General features: G+C 42.4%; 1 protein-coding gene across 1 annotated transcript in view; it reads right to left on the reverse strand.

Moving 5' to 3' along the window:
- BARD1 (BRCA1 associated RING domain 1) overlaps positions 1-12,525 on the reverse strand; it is a 95,246-nt gene extending 82,721 nt beyond the window's left edge. Inside the window, exon 1 of the mRNA XM_004701590.2 lies at positions 12,383-12,525. Coding sequence (XP_004701647.1) covers positions 12,383-12,525 — 143 coding nt within the window. The remainder of the gene's footprint in view (positions 1-12,382) is intronic.
- Positions 12,526-12,615: the final 90 nt, after the last annotated feature.

The following is a 12,615-nucleotide window of genomic DNA, read 5'->3' on the forward strand; positions in this document are numbered from 1 at the left end:
AGAGTCTGTGGTGATGCACACAGTTAACATGTGTGACTGCTAACTCAAAGACGGAGGTTCCAGGCCACAAAGAAGCTCACTGAAAACTCTAGAGCGTTTTCTACTCTGACACATGTAAAGCTGTGACGAATCTGAATCACCTCACGTAACAACTATTCAGTGTGTCTTTCATGTGCATCCCAACATGCACAAGTAATCTCTCCTTCAACCATAAAAAAACAACTTCACTTGAGCTTTTCGCCCACTCTACCTTCTACCCCTAAGTCTTCCCTTCCTAGCACAAATAAGATTCTTAAATACATGCTCTTTACCACCAAACTGTCCCCTCACATTCCCAGTCTTCAATCCCACCTCTCTGCTAAAACTGATCTCCAAAGTATTTTTGGTCCTCATTCTGACTTCTCTATGAAATAACACTAACCGCTAACCACATAGACCTTTTCTGAAACCTACCCTTCACTGAGTCATTTTCCTATGCTGCAGCTGTCATGGCTGATTCTATGTCAAATAGAAGGAAACACCGCTCAGTCCTGTGCTGTCCTCACAACTGCAATGTTTGAACCCATTGTTGCAGCCACTGTGTCAATCCATCTCTTCAAGGGTCTTTCTCTTTTTTGTTACCTTTCTACAACAGGACATGTACTTGCTTTGTTAGTCTGGGTAGACTAGAGAAACAAATTCATACTCATGTGTGTCTAAGAAAGAGCTTTATATACAAGAGCAATTGATTATTGAGAAAACACCCCAGCGCAGTTCAGATCACAAGCCCGTATGTCCAATTCCAATCTACAACGTCCTCTTCCGACTCATGAAAGACATGCAATGACGCCAAATGCAGGAAGATCACAGGCCAGTGGGTGGGAAGTCTTGTGGATCCAGTGGTTTTGTAAGCAACTCAGCACCAGCAGGGGTCTCCATGTGTCTACTCCACCTCAGGGCACTAGAGCAGTTCCATCTGTCATGTCAGCTGCAATGTCTCCCAGGGAGTCAGTGTGTATCTTGCCTCCAGAGAGCTATTTCCTAAGCGCTTCCAAACGAGGTCATTAAGCTACTACCTGATTGACAGGTAAACTCACCCCACCCCTTCACTTGTAAGCCTCAAATTGACAATATATTATATAACTACCATACCTGCCTATTTCAGTACTTCATTGGTTGCTCTTTTTCTATCTTACAATAAGCACATTAATCCTCCACAGATGCAGCCTAAAGCTTTCTGACTTCCTTTAACAAGACCTGACTCAATGCCTTGATTCTGTTTCTAGCTTTAAATTTCCTTCCTCCGATGGATGACTCTGAACCCGTTATCTATGGGTCTGACCCCTTACCATAACAATACGATACTATAATGCAATTAGCAATACGTATCTGTGAACAACTGGTGAGTTGTACTAATTATTCTAATAATTAGTGAACAAGAAAAGATTTTTTGTTAACACAGGAGCAAAGACATGAAAAAAAACAATTAGTGAGAAGAGTGATGTGAGCACATGGGAAGAACAGAGTGCTACAGGGAAAGCTGGGAGTGGGGAGGGCCATTATCAAAAGACGTCCAAGAAAAATGGCTCAGAGGGTGACACCCCTGTGCCAAAGCAAAACTATGAGATCTTAGCTGACAAGTTACCCAGGAATAAAAGGATCTGTATGAAATCTAGGTACTATCTATTAAAATGTCAAATGTATACAACTTTAACTCAAAACAGTCTACTGCCAGGAATTTATCTTACAGATCCTTTTAAAAAGATATCATTGTTGAACAGCAAACCCCCAAAGATATACAAACAACCATCTACAAATGTCCATTTAAAAATTATATTTAAAATGTCACATATTAAAATTTTAAAAAGCAATCAGAATGACATAGGACTTCTCAAGGGCAGCAAGGGATACTAGAGAACAGGAGAAAGACTTGGGAGTAGTAACACAAACTTACTTAAGGATTCGATATCATCTTCCACAGCATACAATTAATACATGATAGCGCATAAAGAAACTCCACATTCAGAATAGAAACCTAAGAAGGCAATAATAGACAGTGCGGGGGAGTGGGGGATGGAGGGGTAGCATAAGAATCTGAAGATAAACAAACACATTCCTTGAAAATGTTAGAACCAAGCAATATGAACAAGGCTGTGTTAACATCTAGAACTGACAGGCAATAAAACAAAAGGAAGTTTTCACTTCAATTTCTGTTCACTGTATCTTGTAACTATATTCATGTATAATTTTCAAGAGAACTTCTAAAAGGCACACAGACAAGGACACACACTCCAGTGCTGCCCATCACGGAAAATGACTTCAGACACCCTAAATTCTTACCAACATAGACACGAGGAAATAAATCAATGACACATCACTCTGATGTGCAATGTCCCCTGATCTCAGGTACATAATATTCACATAAACATAAACCATCTCTTTCCTAAAGTATATACAATATATTTATAACTAGTTCTTTTTTAAAAAGGACTTAGGCTTGTCACAGTTGTCTTCAATATTGTTTTTGTGAATATTTAATGAGTATACAATGTGTTAATACCTTAAGACATACATAAATTAGTCTCACTTTTTTCAATTCAATAGTAAAGATTCTTCACAATCCACAGAATCCATGTAACTTTTTTCCCGGCTCAACTCCTCAGCAAAAAAATAATCATAATAATAATAATGCGGCCTGTGAACTGCTGAAGCCAGTGTCTGTAACACTTCACAAATAGCAGACGTCCAACTCCAAGGTTTTACTCACGTTCCTTCCCAGCTCGGAGGCACTGACACCTCCCCAACTATCCACACACAACTCATTAAGCAGAGCTGTTCAGGATTATACAGTGAAGCTGTCACTCAGCAAAGAGTTGTAAGAATGATTGGGTTGTAGGCTCCTGCTATCTCTTCTGCAACATCCATTCCATGCCCTAGACGTAGGGAGACATGCAAATCTGACTGACACAACTTCCTGGTAGTTTATAAACCAATATGGCTCAAGTAAAATCGGCTCAGGCTTCAGAGGAGAAAAGAGTCACCTAGTTGGGACTCTGGAGATGAATGCTAAAAAAAAAAATAGTTTGTATTGTAACTGTCAGACTCCCTATATTTCTTGACTTTACATAGCCCATAGATGTACAGCCACCAGATCTTGACTTTCAATTTTACTGAGCTTCCCAATCCACCATTGCCTACATAGTATGATGCTAGGTGAACACCAGGATTTCAAAAAATCGTCAGTGAATGAGCCAAATGAAATACTACATAAAAAAATGCATTTGTATTAACAATTCAATTTCGTTCTTACCCTGTTTACAGTATGATATACATATATATTAGAATTTTTTTTTTAATCCAGAAGAATAAGAAAAGACATTTGCATGGTAACAAGATTTAGGTCCCTTGAAATTTCAACTACTTTACTTTTGTCCCATCTGCAGTCATAATTCTATGACTTCACATGTGGTTGACTTGGAAAGATCCCCACAGCCAGAGAGGCTTATAACTTAGAGAACTACTAAGTATTGAGAACTTTTTTTAAAGTTCCTATAGATACAAACTTTTCTTCACAAAAAGGAGAGCAAATTAAGTTAACAATACTGAAGCAGATCTGTTTTGTAATGAAACAGCTCCCTAAGCTTTCATGAGATGTTTAAGGAAAGAACAAACAAGAGTTGGAATCAAGTTGATGTTACTTTATAAGACACAGCAAAAGTGCCGTGAGGCTTCCCATGGTGTAATTTTTACAGAATCGGAGTGCCACATCTCTTTGAACCACCAACCTATCAGTTAGCAGGCAAGTACTCTACCCACTGTGCCATCCTGGTTTCTGATGAGATATCAACTGCCATTAAAGTGCACAAAATAGCTACTAGACTGTGTTAGACACTGTTCTATTTTAAGAGTACTCAAGTATTTTTAAGTATTCAATTAAGCATTGTGTGTGCTTCTCTTTAGGGGAATTAACAAAACCATTACCAAATGAAGAGCGTTGATAATGAAACCGCTATGTCGTATTTCATGCCGTTATTTGTATATGTCAGATATAAACACAAGACAAAGAATAAGAAACCATGCCTACTTGCTTAATGTCAAGCAAGTAGTGAGGATTAAGTCAGATACTCCAAATAAAACTCTATTGGCGACAAGGAAGGTGTGCCTTCGTCTCATGTACTTTGGACACGTCAGGAGTGATCAGCTCCTGAAGAAGGGCGTCAGGCTCGGTGAAGTTGGGGAGCAGTGGAAAGGAGGAAGACCCTTGACAGGATGGCTGGCACAGTGGCTCCAATGATGAGCCCAAACATACAATTGGGAGGGTGGCGCTGTGTGATTCTGCTGCACATCAGTTCCCTGAGTCGGAACCAACTCGATGGCACCTAGCAACAATCACAACATTACAAACTAATTGTAAAAGACATCTCCTAAATCAGACAGATAAGCCTCAGAGTGTAGTATAAGGATTGGGGGGCGGGGGGGAGGTGGGGACCAAACCCCCACCACTACCCATGGGCTCATTAAGCACAATTGTACAGTTGAGATATATAAATATTATATTAAAGTCATAGAGAGCATGAGCGATAGAAGAGATATTACAATAATGCAGTCAGATACATTACAAGGTAGCATTGCTCACCTCAGCCCCGCATGGTGGTCCACGTGGAGAGAGGGGGAAGGGAAGGAAGACAAGGGGAAAGGAAAAGGGAAACGGAGGACAGGAGAGGAGAGGAGGAAGAGAGGAGAGAGAGAGAGCTCTGAGAGGGGGTGGTCTAGGGATATACAGCAATAGGCAAAGGAGGGATGGGGGATGTATATGTGTGACAAGATGGGCGGGTCCTAGATTTAGGATGGCAGCTTAACTTTGACCTGTTTTCTGGATCTCCATAGGAACCATTATCAGTGGTGTGAACTCCACCTACCGGAACCAAGCTAATGGTTGCAAGCTTTAGGGAGAAGTAATCCATTGTCTCCAGCAGCAGGGAGCAGGCCCACTGTGGGGTGGGGCCAGACAGAAGTCTGGCAGCATTGCCTTCAGGGAGGTTGTAAGCATCTGACCTCCCCCCACAACAGAGTATCATGTAGCCCAAACTCAAAGAGTTTTGGTTATTTTGTCTTCCGTTTCTTTTGCTTCAATTCCACTTGCTTCAGTGCAAAACAGTGTGACTGCTAATATTCTGTCCTTTAAAATATCACCTCTTTCACCTAAAATATTGAGTTCCAAAGCTCAAAAAGGCCAAGCATTATTGTTTATTCTCTCTTTCCTACTCAATTCCTCCAGAAGGATGCCTGCAAATATCATCTATGAGCAGATGACTCAAATCTCCCCCACACCCATACCCTATAATCTGAGCTCCAGGCTTTACACCCAGATCTCTCCCTAATACCATTCCCGTTGTGACTGACTACTAACTAACTTGCTGCCATTGAGTCAATTCCAACTCATAGCAATCCTATAGGAAACAACAGAACTGCCCCTGTGGTTTCCAAGGCTGTGAATCTTTATGGGAGTAAAAGGCCTCATCTGTCTCCCCCCACCACCTGGCTGCAGGATACAAACTGCTGCCCTTGCAGTTAGCAGCCCAATGCGTAGCAACTATGCCACCAGGGCTCCTTTGGGGCATAATATTAACCGTTGGGGACTTGCGTGCCTGGGAGGTTTCTCTGGCCCTCATACGCTAGCTCTGTACACCAGCTGTAAGGCCTCCTCTAACAGAAATGGCCCAAGTTGGGGTTCTAAGCCGAACATCCAAGGGAAAGCTCTGCGCCTTCTCCATCTGCTCTGAATCTTCATTGATTGCGGGCAATTAACCCCAAGAACCTACTGAGCGTTTCTGACCATTTGTAACCAGAGCCTGCTTCACTCACAAATGGCCCTCAACTGTTAACTGAAGTTCATTCATTGATTTAACAAATACTAGATATCATGTATTTGACACTGGGACAGGCATCCACCAAAGAACCAAAACATTTCCTGACAAAATAAGGAATTTGTAAAAGATCTATCTGGCAGCATGAACTCAAAAAACGTACTCTATCGACTCATCAAGAGACAGCTAACTGGAGAAACGGACTGAACCTCTGGCCACAGAAGGGTCCCCAGAGGAAATACCTGCAGTAACTGGGCTGAGATGTAAAAGTGACATGACATCTGAGCTTCCAGTGGTAAAGGTCCGGCCTCAGGTTTGAGGGGGACTTGAAAGGTTCGTGGAAAAATAAAGAGTTAAAAAAACAGAATTTTTCCACTAACTTACTGAAGCTTCTTCATATTTACCACCACTACCTAGGCCCTCTCTTGAAACTACCTATACAAGAGTAACTAGTTAATTGTAACGCAAAACAAATGGCACTTCACTATCTTTTTTTATAGTTCTTTTCAATTAAGAGTTCTATGAGAGTATAGAAAGAGAAAAAATATAATTACACATCGCTGATTGCTTGTTTCCTGCCTTTTCTGTACGGTGGACATAAAAAACTGGGTGACTGAAAGGATATAAATGGAGGGGGGACAACCTAAAGCTTAAAAAAAATTAAAATGGCAATTTTAAAGAAAGAATAATAGTTTTAACTTGAAAGCAATACAGATAAATCAACCAGCTACTCAAACTGCATGCAAACATCAATGAAGTCTCACTCACTGACATACAGTCAATGCTGATGCACATAAGACCGGACTTCATAAGACATCAGAGAACTGTCCCTGTGAATTTCCCTGTAACTTTTTATGGGAGGAGAAAGTCCCATCTTTCTCCCTCAGAGCAGCTGGTGGTTTCGAACTGATCTTCTGGATCACAGCCCAACACCTAACCACTCTGCTACCAGAACTCTTCTTAACAAGTCTGACATGTATTAACAGGTCACTAGCACTACAAGTTACAACTGTAGACAGATGTCCCCAAAATATGGCAACAGGATCCTAATTACTTTAATTCACAAGAGAGCGTCTTAAGAAACCTGGTTGCATATACACTGTAGTGCCTGTTATTTCCCACTTCTTTTAGCAACACATCATTACCTTCTCTGCCAGAGATAAACGGTCTTCCTGTCTTTTTCCCAAATCTTTAAACAGCTTCTAGGTGGCTGTGAGGCTTGGATCCAAGACAAATATCACATCTGGCCTCTTGATCAGTTTCATCAGCTTAACCTTGAAGTTATGCTTACTACGTTAAAGGTCAACAAAGGATGCCCTGTGTTGTAGCCAATTCACCCTCACCAGCAAGTAATGCTTGCTAGAAAAACAAATCCAATCTGTTACATAAGACAGGTGACAGCTGGGAACAAACCAGAGAAGACAGCAGTGAGCTGAATGTAAGGGTAATCAGGATCATCACTGGCCCACTGGGTAGAACTTAGAAACTCTGAAAAAGGGCATATGACACACAATTTCCCAACACAACACTACATGGAATGGTGCACAGCAAAAAGAAGCAGGTCATCCGGAGTTGCTCCTTCCACACAGGATGCCAGGCCACTACTCTGCAAGGCAGAAGTGGAAGGTAGGATCTTTTTCCAATGGGTGATCCGCAGCTAGCAAGTTTTATTCCTTCTGTTATTTTCTGCTGCCATCAAGTTAATTGTGACTCAAGGGACGCCAGGCGTGTAGAGCAGAGCTGGTCCACGTGGCATCAAGGCTGTGACCTGTCAGGGGCAGACCACCACTTGTCCAGGGACTCTGGATGGGTTTGAACCGCCTACATTTCAACACACAGGTGGAGCGGTTAACCATTTACAACACTGTAGGAACTTGCAAAACTTGGAGAGACCCCATGAAAGGAAGGCGCTATCATTTTCCAAACACCCATGTGATCATAGAAAACTCTCATTGAGAAAGGATTTTTAAACTTTAGGAATTCTACTTGTTACAGAGCTCCACCAACTATAGCCAGTTGGGAAAATCGAGCAGCAGCCTGTTCAATGGGGCGTTCCAATTCAGAATGGTTTCTACATTTTTAAAGGGTTGTTTAAAAAAAAAAAAAAAGAGTATGTAACAGATTATAGAATAAAGCTTATCTGATTTTATAAGAAAAACTTTCAGTTAGGTCTTAAAGTGTGCAAAATAGGTAAGAGTCAGTTAAGAGTCAGTATTAAGAAGGAGCCCTAGAGGCATAGCAATTACACAGTAGTAGGCTGCAGTCTGCAAGGTCAGCAGTTTGAAACCACCAGCAGCTCCTCAGGAGACAAAATAAATAAAATCACTGGAGTGTGGTATTGTTCTTCAGCCCATTAGAGGATCTGTATTTAAAAGTTTGAGCCTACTTATGATGACCAGCCTTCAGTCCTATGGCCCTAATTATCTACTCCAATTGAGAATTGGTAAACATATATATATTTGATATGGAGTAAACATGGTACTGGTTTATTTTTATATTTCAGACCTACTATGTTGCTGCTGTTGCATCACTGCTGTAAGGTGCTGTGGACTCCCTTCTAATGCACAGGACCCTATCTATGTACAACATTGGTCGGCCCTAATTAGTGACTGTGGGCTCACTCACAGCGACAGCCAGCGTTGTCAGTCCATCTCCTTGAAGGCCTTCCTCTTTTCTGTGTAAACTACTTTACCAAGCATGATGTCATTCTCCAGGGTCTGGTCTCCTCTGAGAACACGTTCAAAATACCAGAAACGAAGTCTTGCGATCCTTGCTTCTACGGAGCATTCTGGCTGTCCTGCTTCCAAGAAAGACCTGTTGGTTCTTTTGCCAGTTCATGGTACTTCCTACATTCTCTGCCAGCACCGGAAGCAAATGCATTAATTCTACTCAGCCTTCCTTATTCAATGGCTAATTTTCACATGTATATGAAATTAAAATTACCACAGCTTTAGTCAGGCACACTTTAGTCTTCAAAGTAACATCCTTGCTTATCGACACTTTAAATGGATCTTTTATAGCAGATTTACCAAACACTGATAGTGGATCCAAGCAAGGCCAAATCCTTGACAACGTCAATCTTTTTTCTGTTTATCATGTTACACCTATTGGTACAGTTGTGAGGGTTTTGCTTTTTCACATTAAGTTGTAATCCATATTGAAGGCTGCAGTTCTTGATCTTCATCAGCAAGTGCTTCAAGCTCCCATTTTCGGCAAGCAGAGTTGTGTCATCTCTGACAATTAGCCTTCTACCAAACCTGATGGTGCACTTTTCACACAGCCCTGCTTCTCAGATTGGCTCCATGTACACAGTGAGTAAATGTGGTGAGAGGATACAAGCACCTTTCCTGATGTTAAACCATGTAGCATTCTCTTGTTCTGTCCAACTAACCCTCTTGATCCATCAACAAGTTCCATAAGAGTACAATAATGCGTGCTCAGAACAGGTTATCCAGTTTGTTATGATCCACAGTCAAATACCTTTGCATAATCAATAAAACACAAGTAAACATCTTTCTGGTATCTTTCTGGAAAGCAAAGACTTTCAGCCAAGACCCAGCTCACATTCAGCAATGACACCATTGTTCCACACTTCTAAACCCAGCTTGAACATCTGGCAGCTTCCTGTCAGTACTTGGATGATCTTCGGCCAAATTTTTATTTTGCATGTGTTATTAATGATGTTGTTCTATGATTTGCACGTTGTTAGGTCACCTTTCTTTGGAATGGATAAAATATGGATAGCTTCCAGTGGTTCAGCCAAGTAGCTATCCCCCAAATCTCTTGGCATAGAGAAGTGTGTACTTCCCAGGCTTCATCAGCTTGATGAAACATTCCATTGATATTTCATCAATTCTTGGAGTTTTGTTTTTGACTAATGCCTTCTGTGTAGCTTGGATTTCCTCAGTACTATGTGTTCTTGATCATATGCTACCTCTTCAAATGATTGACTGTCAATTAGTTCTTTTAGGTACCGTGACTCTTTGTATTTTTTCCATCTTCTTTTGAAGTTTTTGCATCACTCAGTATTTTGAAATAGAATCTTTCAAAGAAGACCCAACGATGGGTGCTCTTGGGTACCATCAGTTCAAATTCATAGCAACCTAATGTACAAAAGGAGACACTCGCTGGTCCAGCATCATCTTCATGATCTATGCTCCAACCTATTGTTGCAGCCAATCTATCAATTCATCTCCCCTTTTTCCCCAGTAGTCCTCTACATTGCCAGGCATGAGGGCCTCCTTTTTTAATACTGCATCCTATCTTATTACTGTAATTTTCTATTAAATTTGTTAACATAAAAATTGTTTCGGAGGAACAGTGTTTTTCGTTTTGTTTTTTGAGGGCCTCTCTCCTAACAGGTCATCCAAAGTACATGAGATGAAGCCTCCCGATCATCACTTGTACAGCATATTCTAGATGTGCTTCTCATCGGATTTGTTCATTCTTCTGGCATCCCGTAGTATCACTATTCTTTGCCAACAGTATCATTCCAATGATCAGTTCTTCTCTGGTGTTTCTTATTCATTGTTCAGCTTTCATCTGCATATAAGGCCACTGAAAATATCATCGCTTGGGTCAGAGGCAACTCTGCTTTTTAACACTTTAAAAAAGATCCTTATACATTTAAGTTCCTTGATTTCCTGACTACTGTTTCCGCTATTGCTGGTTGTGGATCCAAGGAAAAGAAATTCTTGGCAACTTCAATATATTCTCATTTTTGTTGTGACATATTAGCCCAGTTGTGGGGATTTTTTACATGAATAGGTGCAGTCTTTGCTCTTCCTCAGTAAGTGCTTCAAGAAACTTTTAGCACACAAGCCTGTGTTGTCTGCATACAGAGAAGCCCATCTCTAATTCTAAAACCGCCTTCTAAAACCGATCATTTGCTCAGCATACAGATTGAGTATGTGTGGTGAAAAAAGACAATCCTGACGCTTAATGACTTCAATTATTCATGCTACCCTAGCACCTTCGATCTGTGGCTACTATGGCACTTCTTACATTGCACAAGCATTTTCCTACCTTGCACCCATCCACTCTCCCCAAACCATTCACTGAGCCGACTACAAGCTTTTTATCTAGTTTCCTCCCTCCCACAGAATGTAAGTTTCTTGAGGTATGGGATTTTGTTTACTATCGAATCACTGAATACAGCAGTGTAATTACTGGAAAACTGTGATAGGAAGTCCTTTTCATTAAAAAAATGTTTAAATGCTGTTAAAGGATGCCCTTAAACAGTGGTTCTCAACCTTCCTAATGCCGCGATCCTTTAATACAGTTCCTCATGTTGTGATACCTCCCCAACTATAAAATTATTTTTGTTGCTATTTCATAACTGTAATTTTGCTACTGTTATGAATTGGGCCACACCTGTCAAAGGGTCCTTAGACCTCCAAAGGGGTGGAGACCCATAGGTTGAGAACCGCTACCCTTAAGTAACTTAACAGTAAGTTCTACAAGTCAGAAATCAGAGGGGGAAAAAAGTCAAAATCAAACAAAAGTTTTTTAAAAAGAGAGAAAGCTATAGCCATGACAGCTAAGAGCTATGTGAAAACACTGAACAGCTCACAGGAGGTGCTAAAAATGAGTTTAGAAGAAATGGAAAGTGAGCTGGGCCCAAAAAGCTGTTCAAAGTGGGAAGGGGAGGTGCAAGGCTAGGAAAGGAAATGTAAGGGGTGTCAGTCACAAGAATGTTAGCTTCAGGTAGAGTGAAAAACATCCAGGATATAGAGAGACTGGAGGATAATAAAAAGCTGAAAACAAAGTGTAGCATGTCCCAAGCATGTAGCATGACATCCTAAACAGTCAGAACTGCATAGTACATTGGCCAACCAAATCCCTGTTACCATGGGTCGGCTGGGACACACACTGAACCTATATTCCACAGTAGAAAGGACCAACGCAGGAAATGGGAAAGGGAAAAAGAATGGCGGGTTCCACCCCACTGCCATTTCCAAATTCGCCCCCAGAAAGGTTCCAGCACCAAAGTAAGCGCTGATTACAAACTGTAGAAGGGTTCAGAGCTCAGCAGTGACAGCCGCTTCAATGCCAGGACCGCAAGGTGCCCCGGTGGCCCGGTCTGTTGGAAGAGCTCCGGGCTGCTAACCACAAGGTCGGTGGTTCAACCCCACCAGCAGCTCGGAGAAAGTTGGGTAACTCCGCCCTCCTCCAGATTTAAGGAAAACTATATAGTAATATCGTGTGCCTGAGTCATGGCAGCACCTTCATCCGGATTACGCGGGGCCTGCACTTCACCCCAGCTCCACCGGTGCAAACTCCGGAGGCGGGGCCTGAACCTGCGCCCACCGATCTTCCTAGTCCATCGAGCTTCCGAGGGAAGTTGGAGAAGTGCCTTTTGAACTGCGCTGGGTGCAAGAAGGAACTGTTGATGGGCCGGGAAAGGGCTAAGGGTCGCCAAAGCCTGAGCAGGGACTAACTGCGGGCAGGCCCGTGGGCGGCGGGGGAAGAAGGGGAAGAAGGGAAAGGAGGAGGCGGAGGCCGAAATTTAAAAAGCCCTCGGGGGCCGACATTACCAACGCGAACAGCGCAGCAGTTTCTCCAGCCGGTCCAGCGCCGCGCGGCTATGGGCCCAAGCCCCGCCGCCGGAAGGCTCCATGGCGGGCGCGGGACTAGACTCGTTCCCGGAGCGGACGTTCGGCCGCCGGACCCTGGGCATCACCCCGCCTTCGCGGGAAAGCTTCCTCGGCCAGCAGGAGAGCTGGCGGACGGCAGCAAAGACGAAAACGCGCGGGTCCGGCAGTGGCCA

The sequence above is a fragment of the Echinops telfairi genome, unplaced genomic scaffold, assembly GCF_000313985.2.
Source record: "Echinops telfairi isolate 266 unplaced genomic scaffold, ASM31398v2 ScPeMD7_3;HRSCAF=10, whole genome shotgun sequence".
NCBI lineage: Eukaryota > Metazoa > Chordata > Mammalia > Afrosoricida > Tenrecidae > Echinops > Echinops telfairi.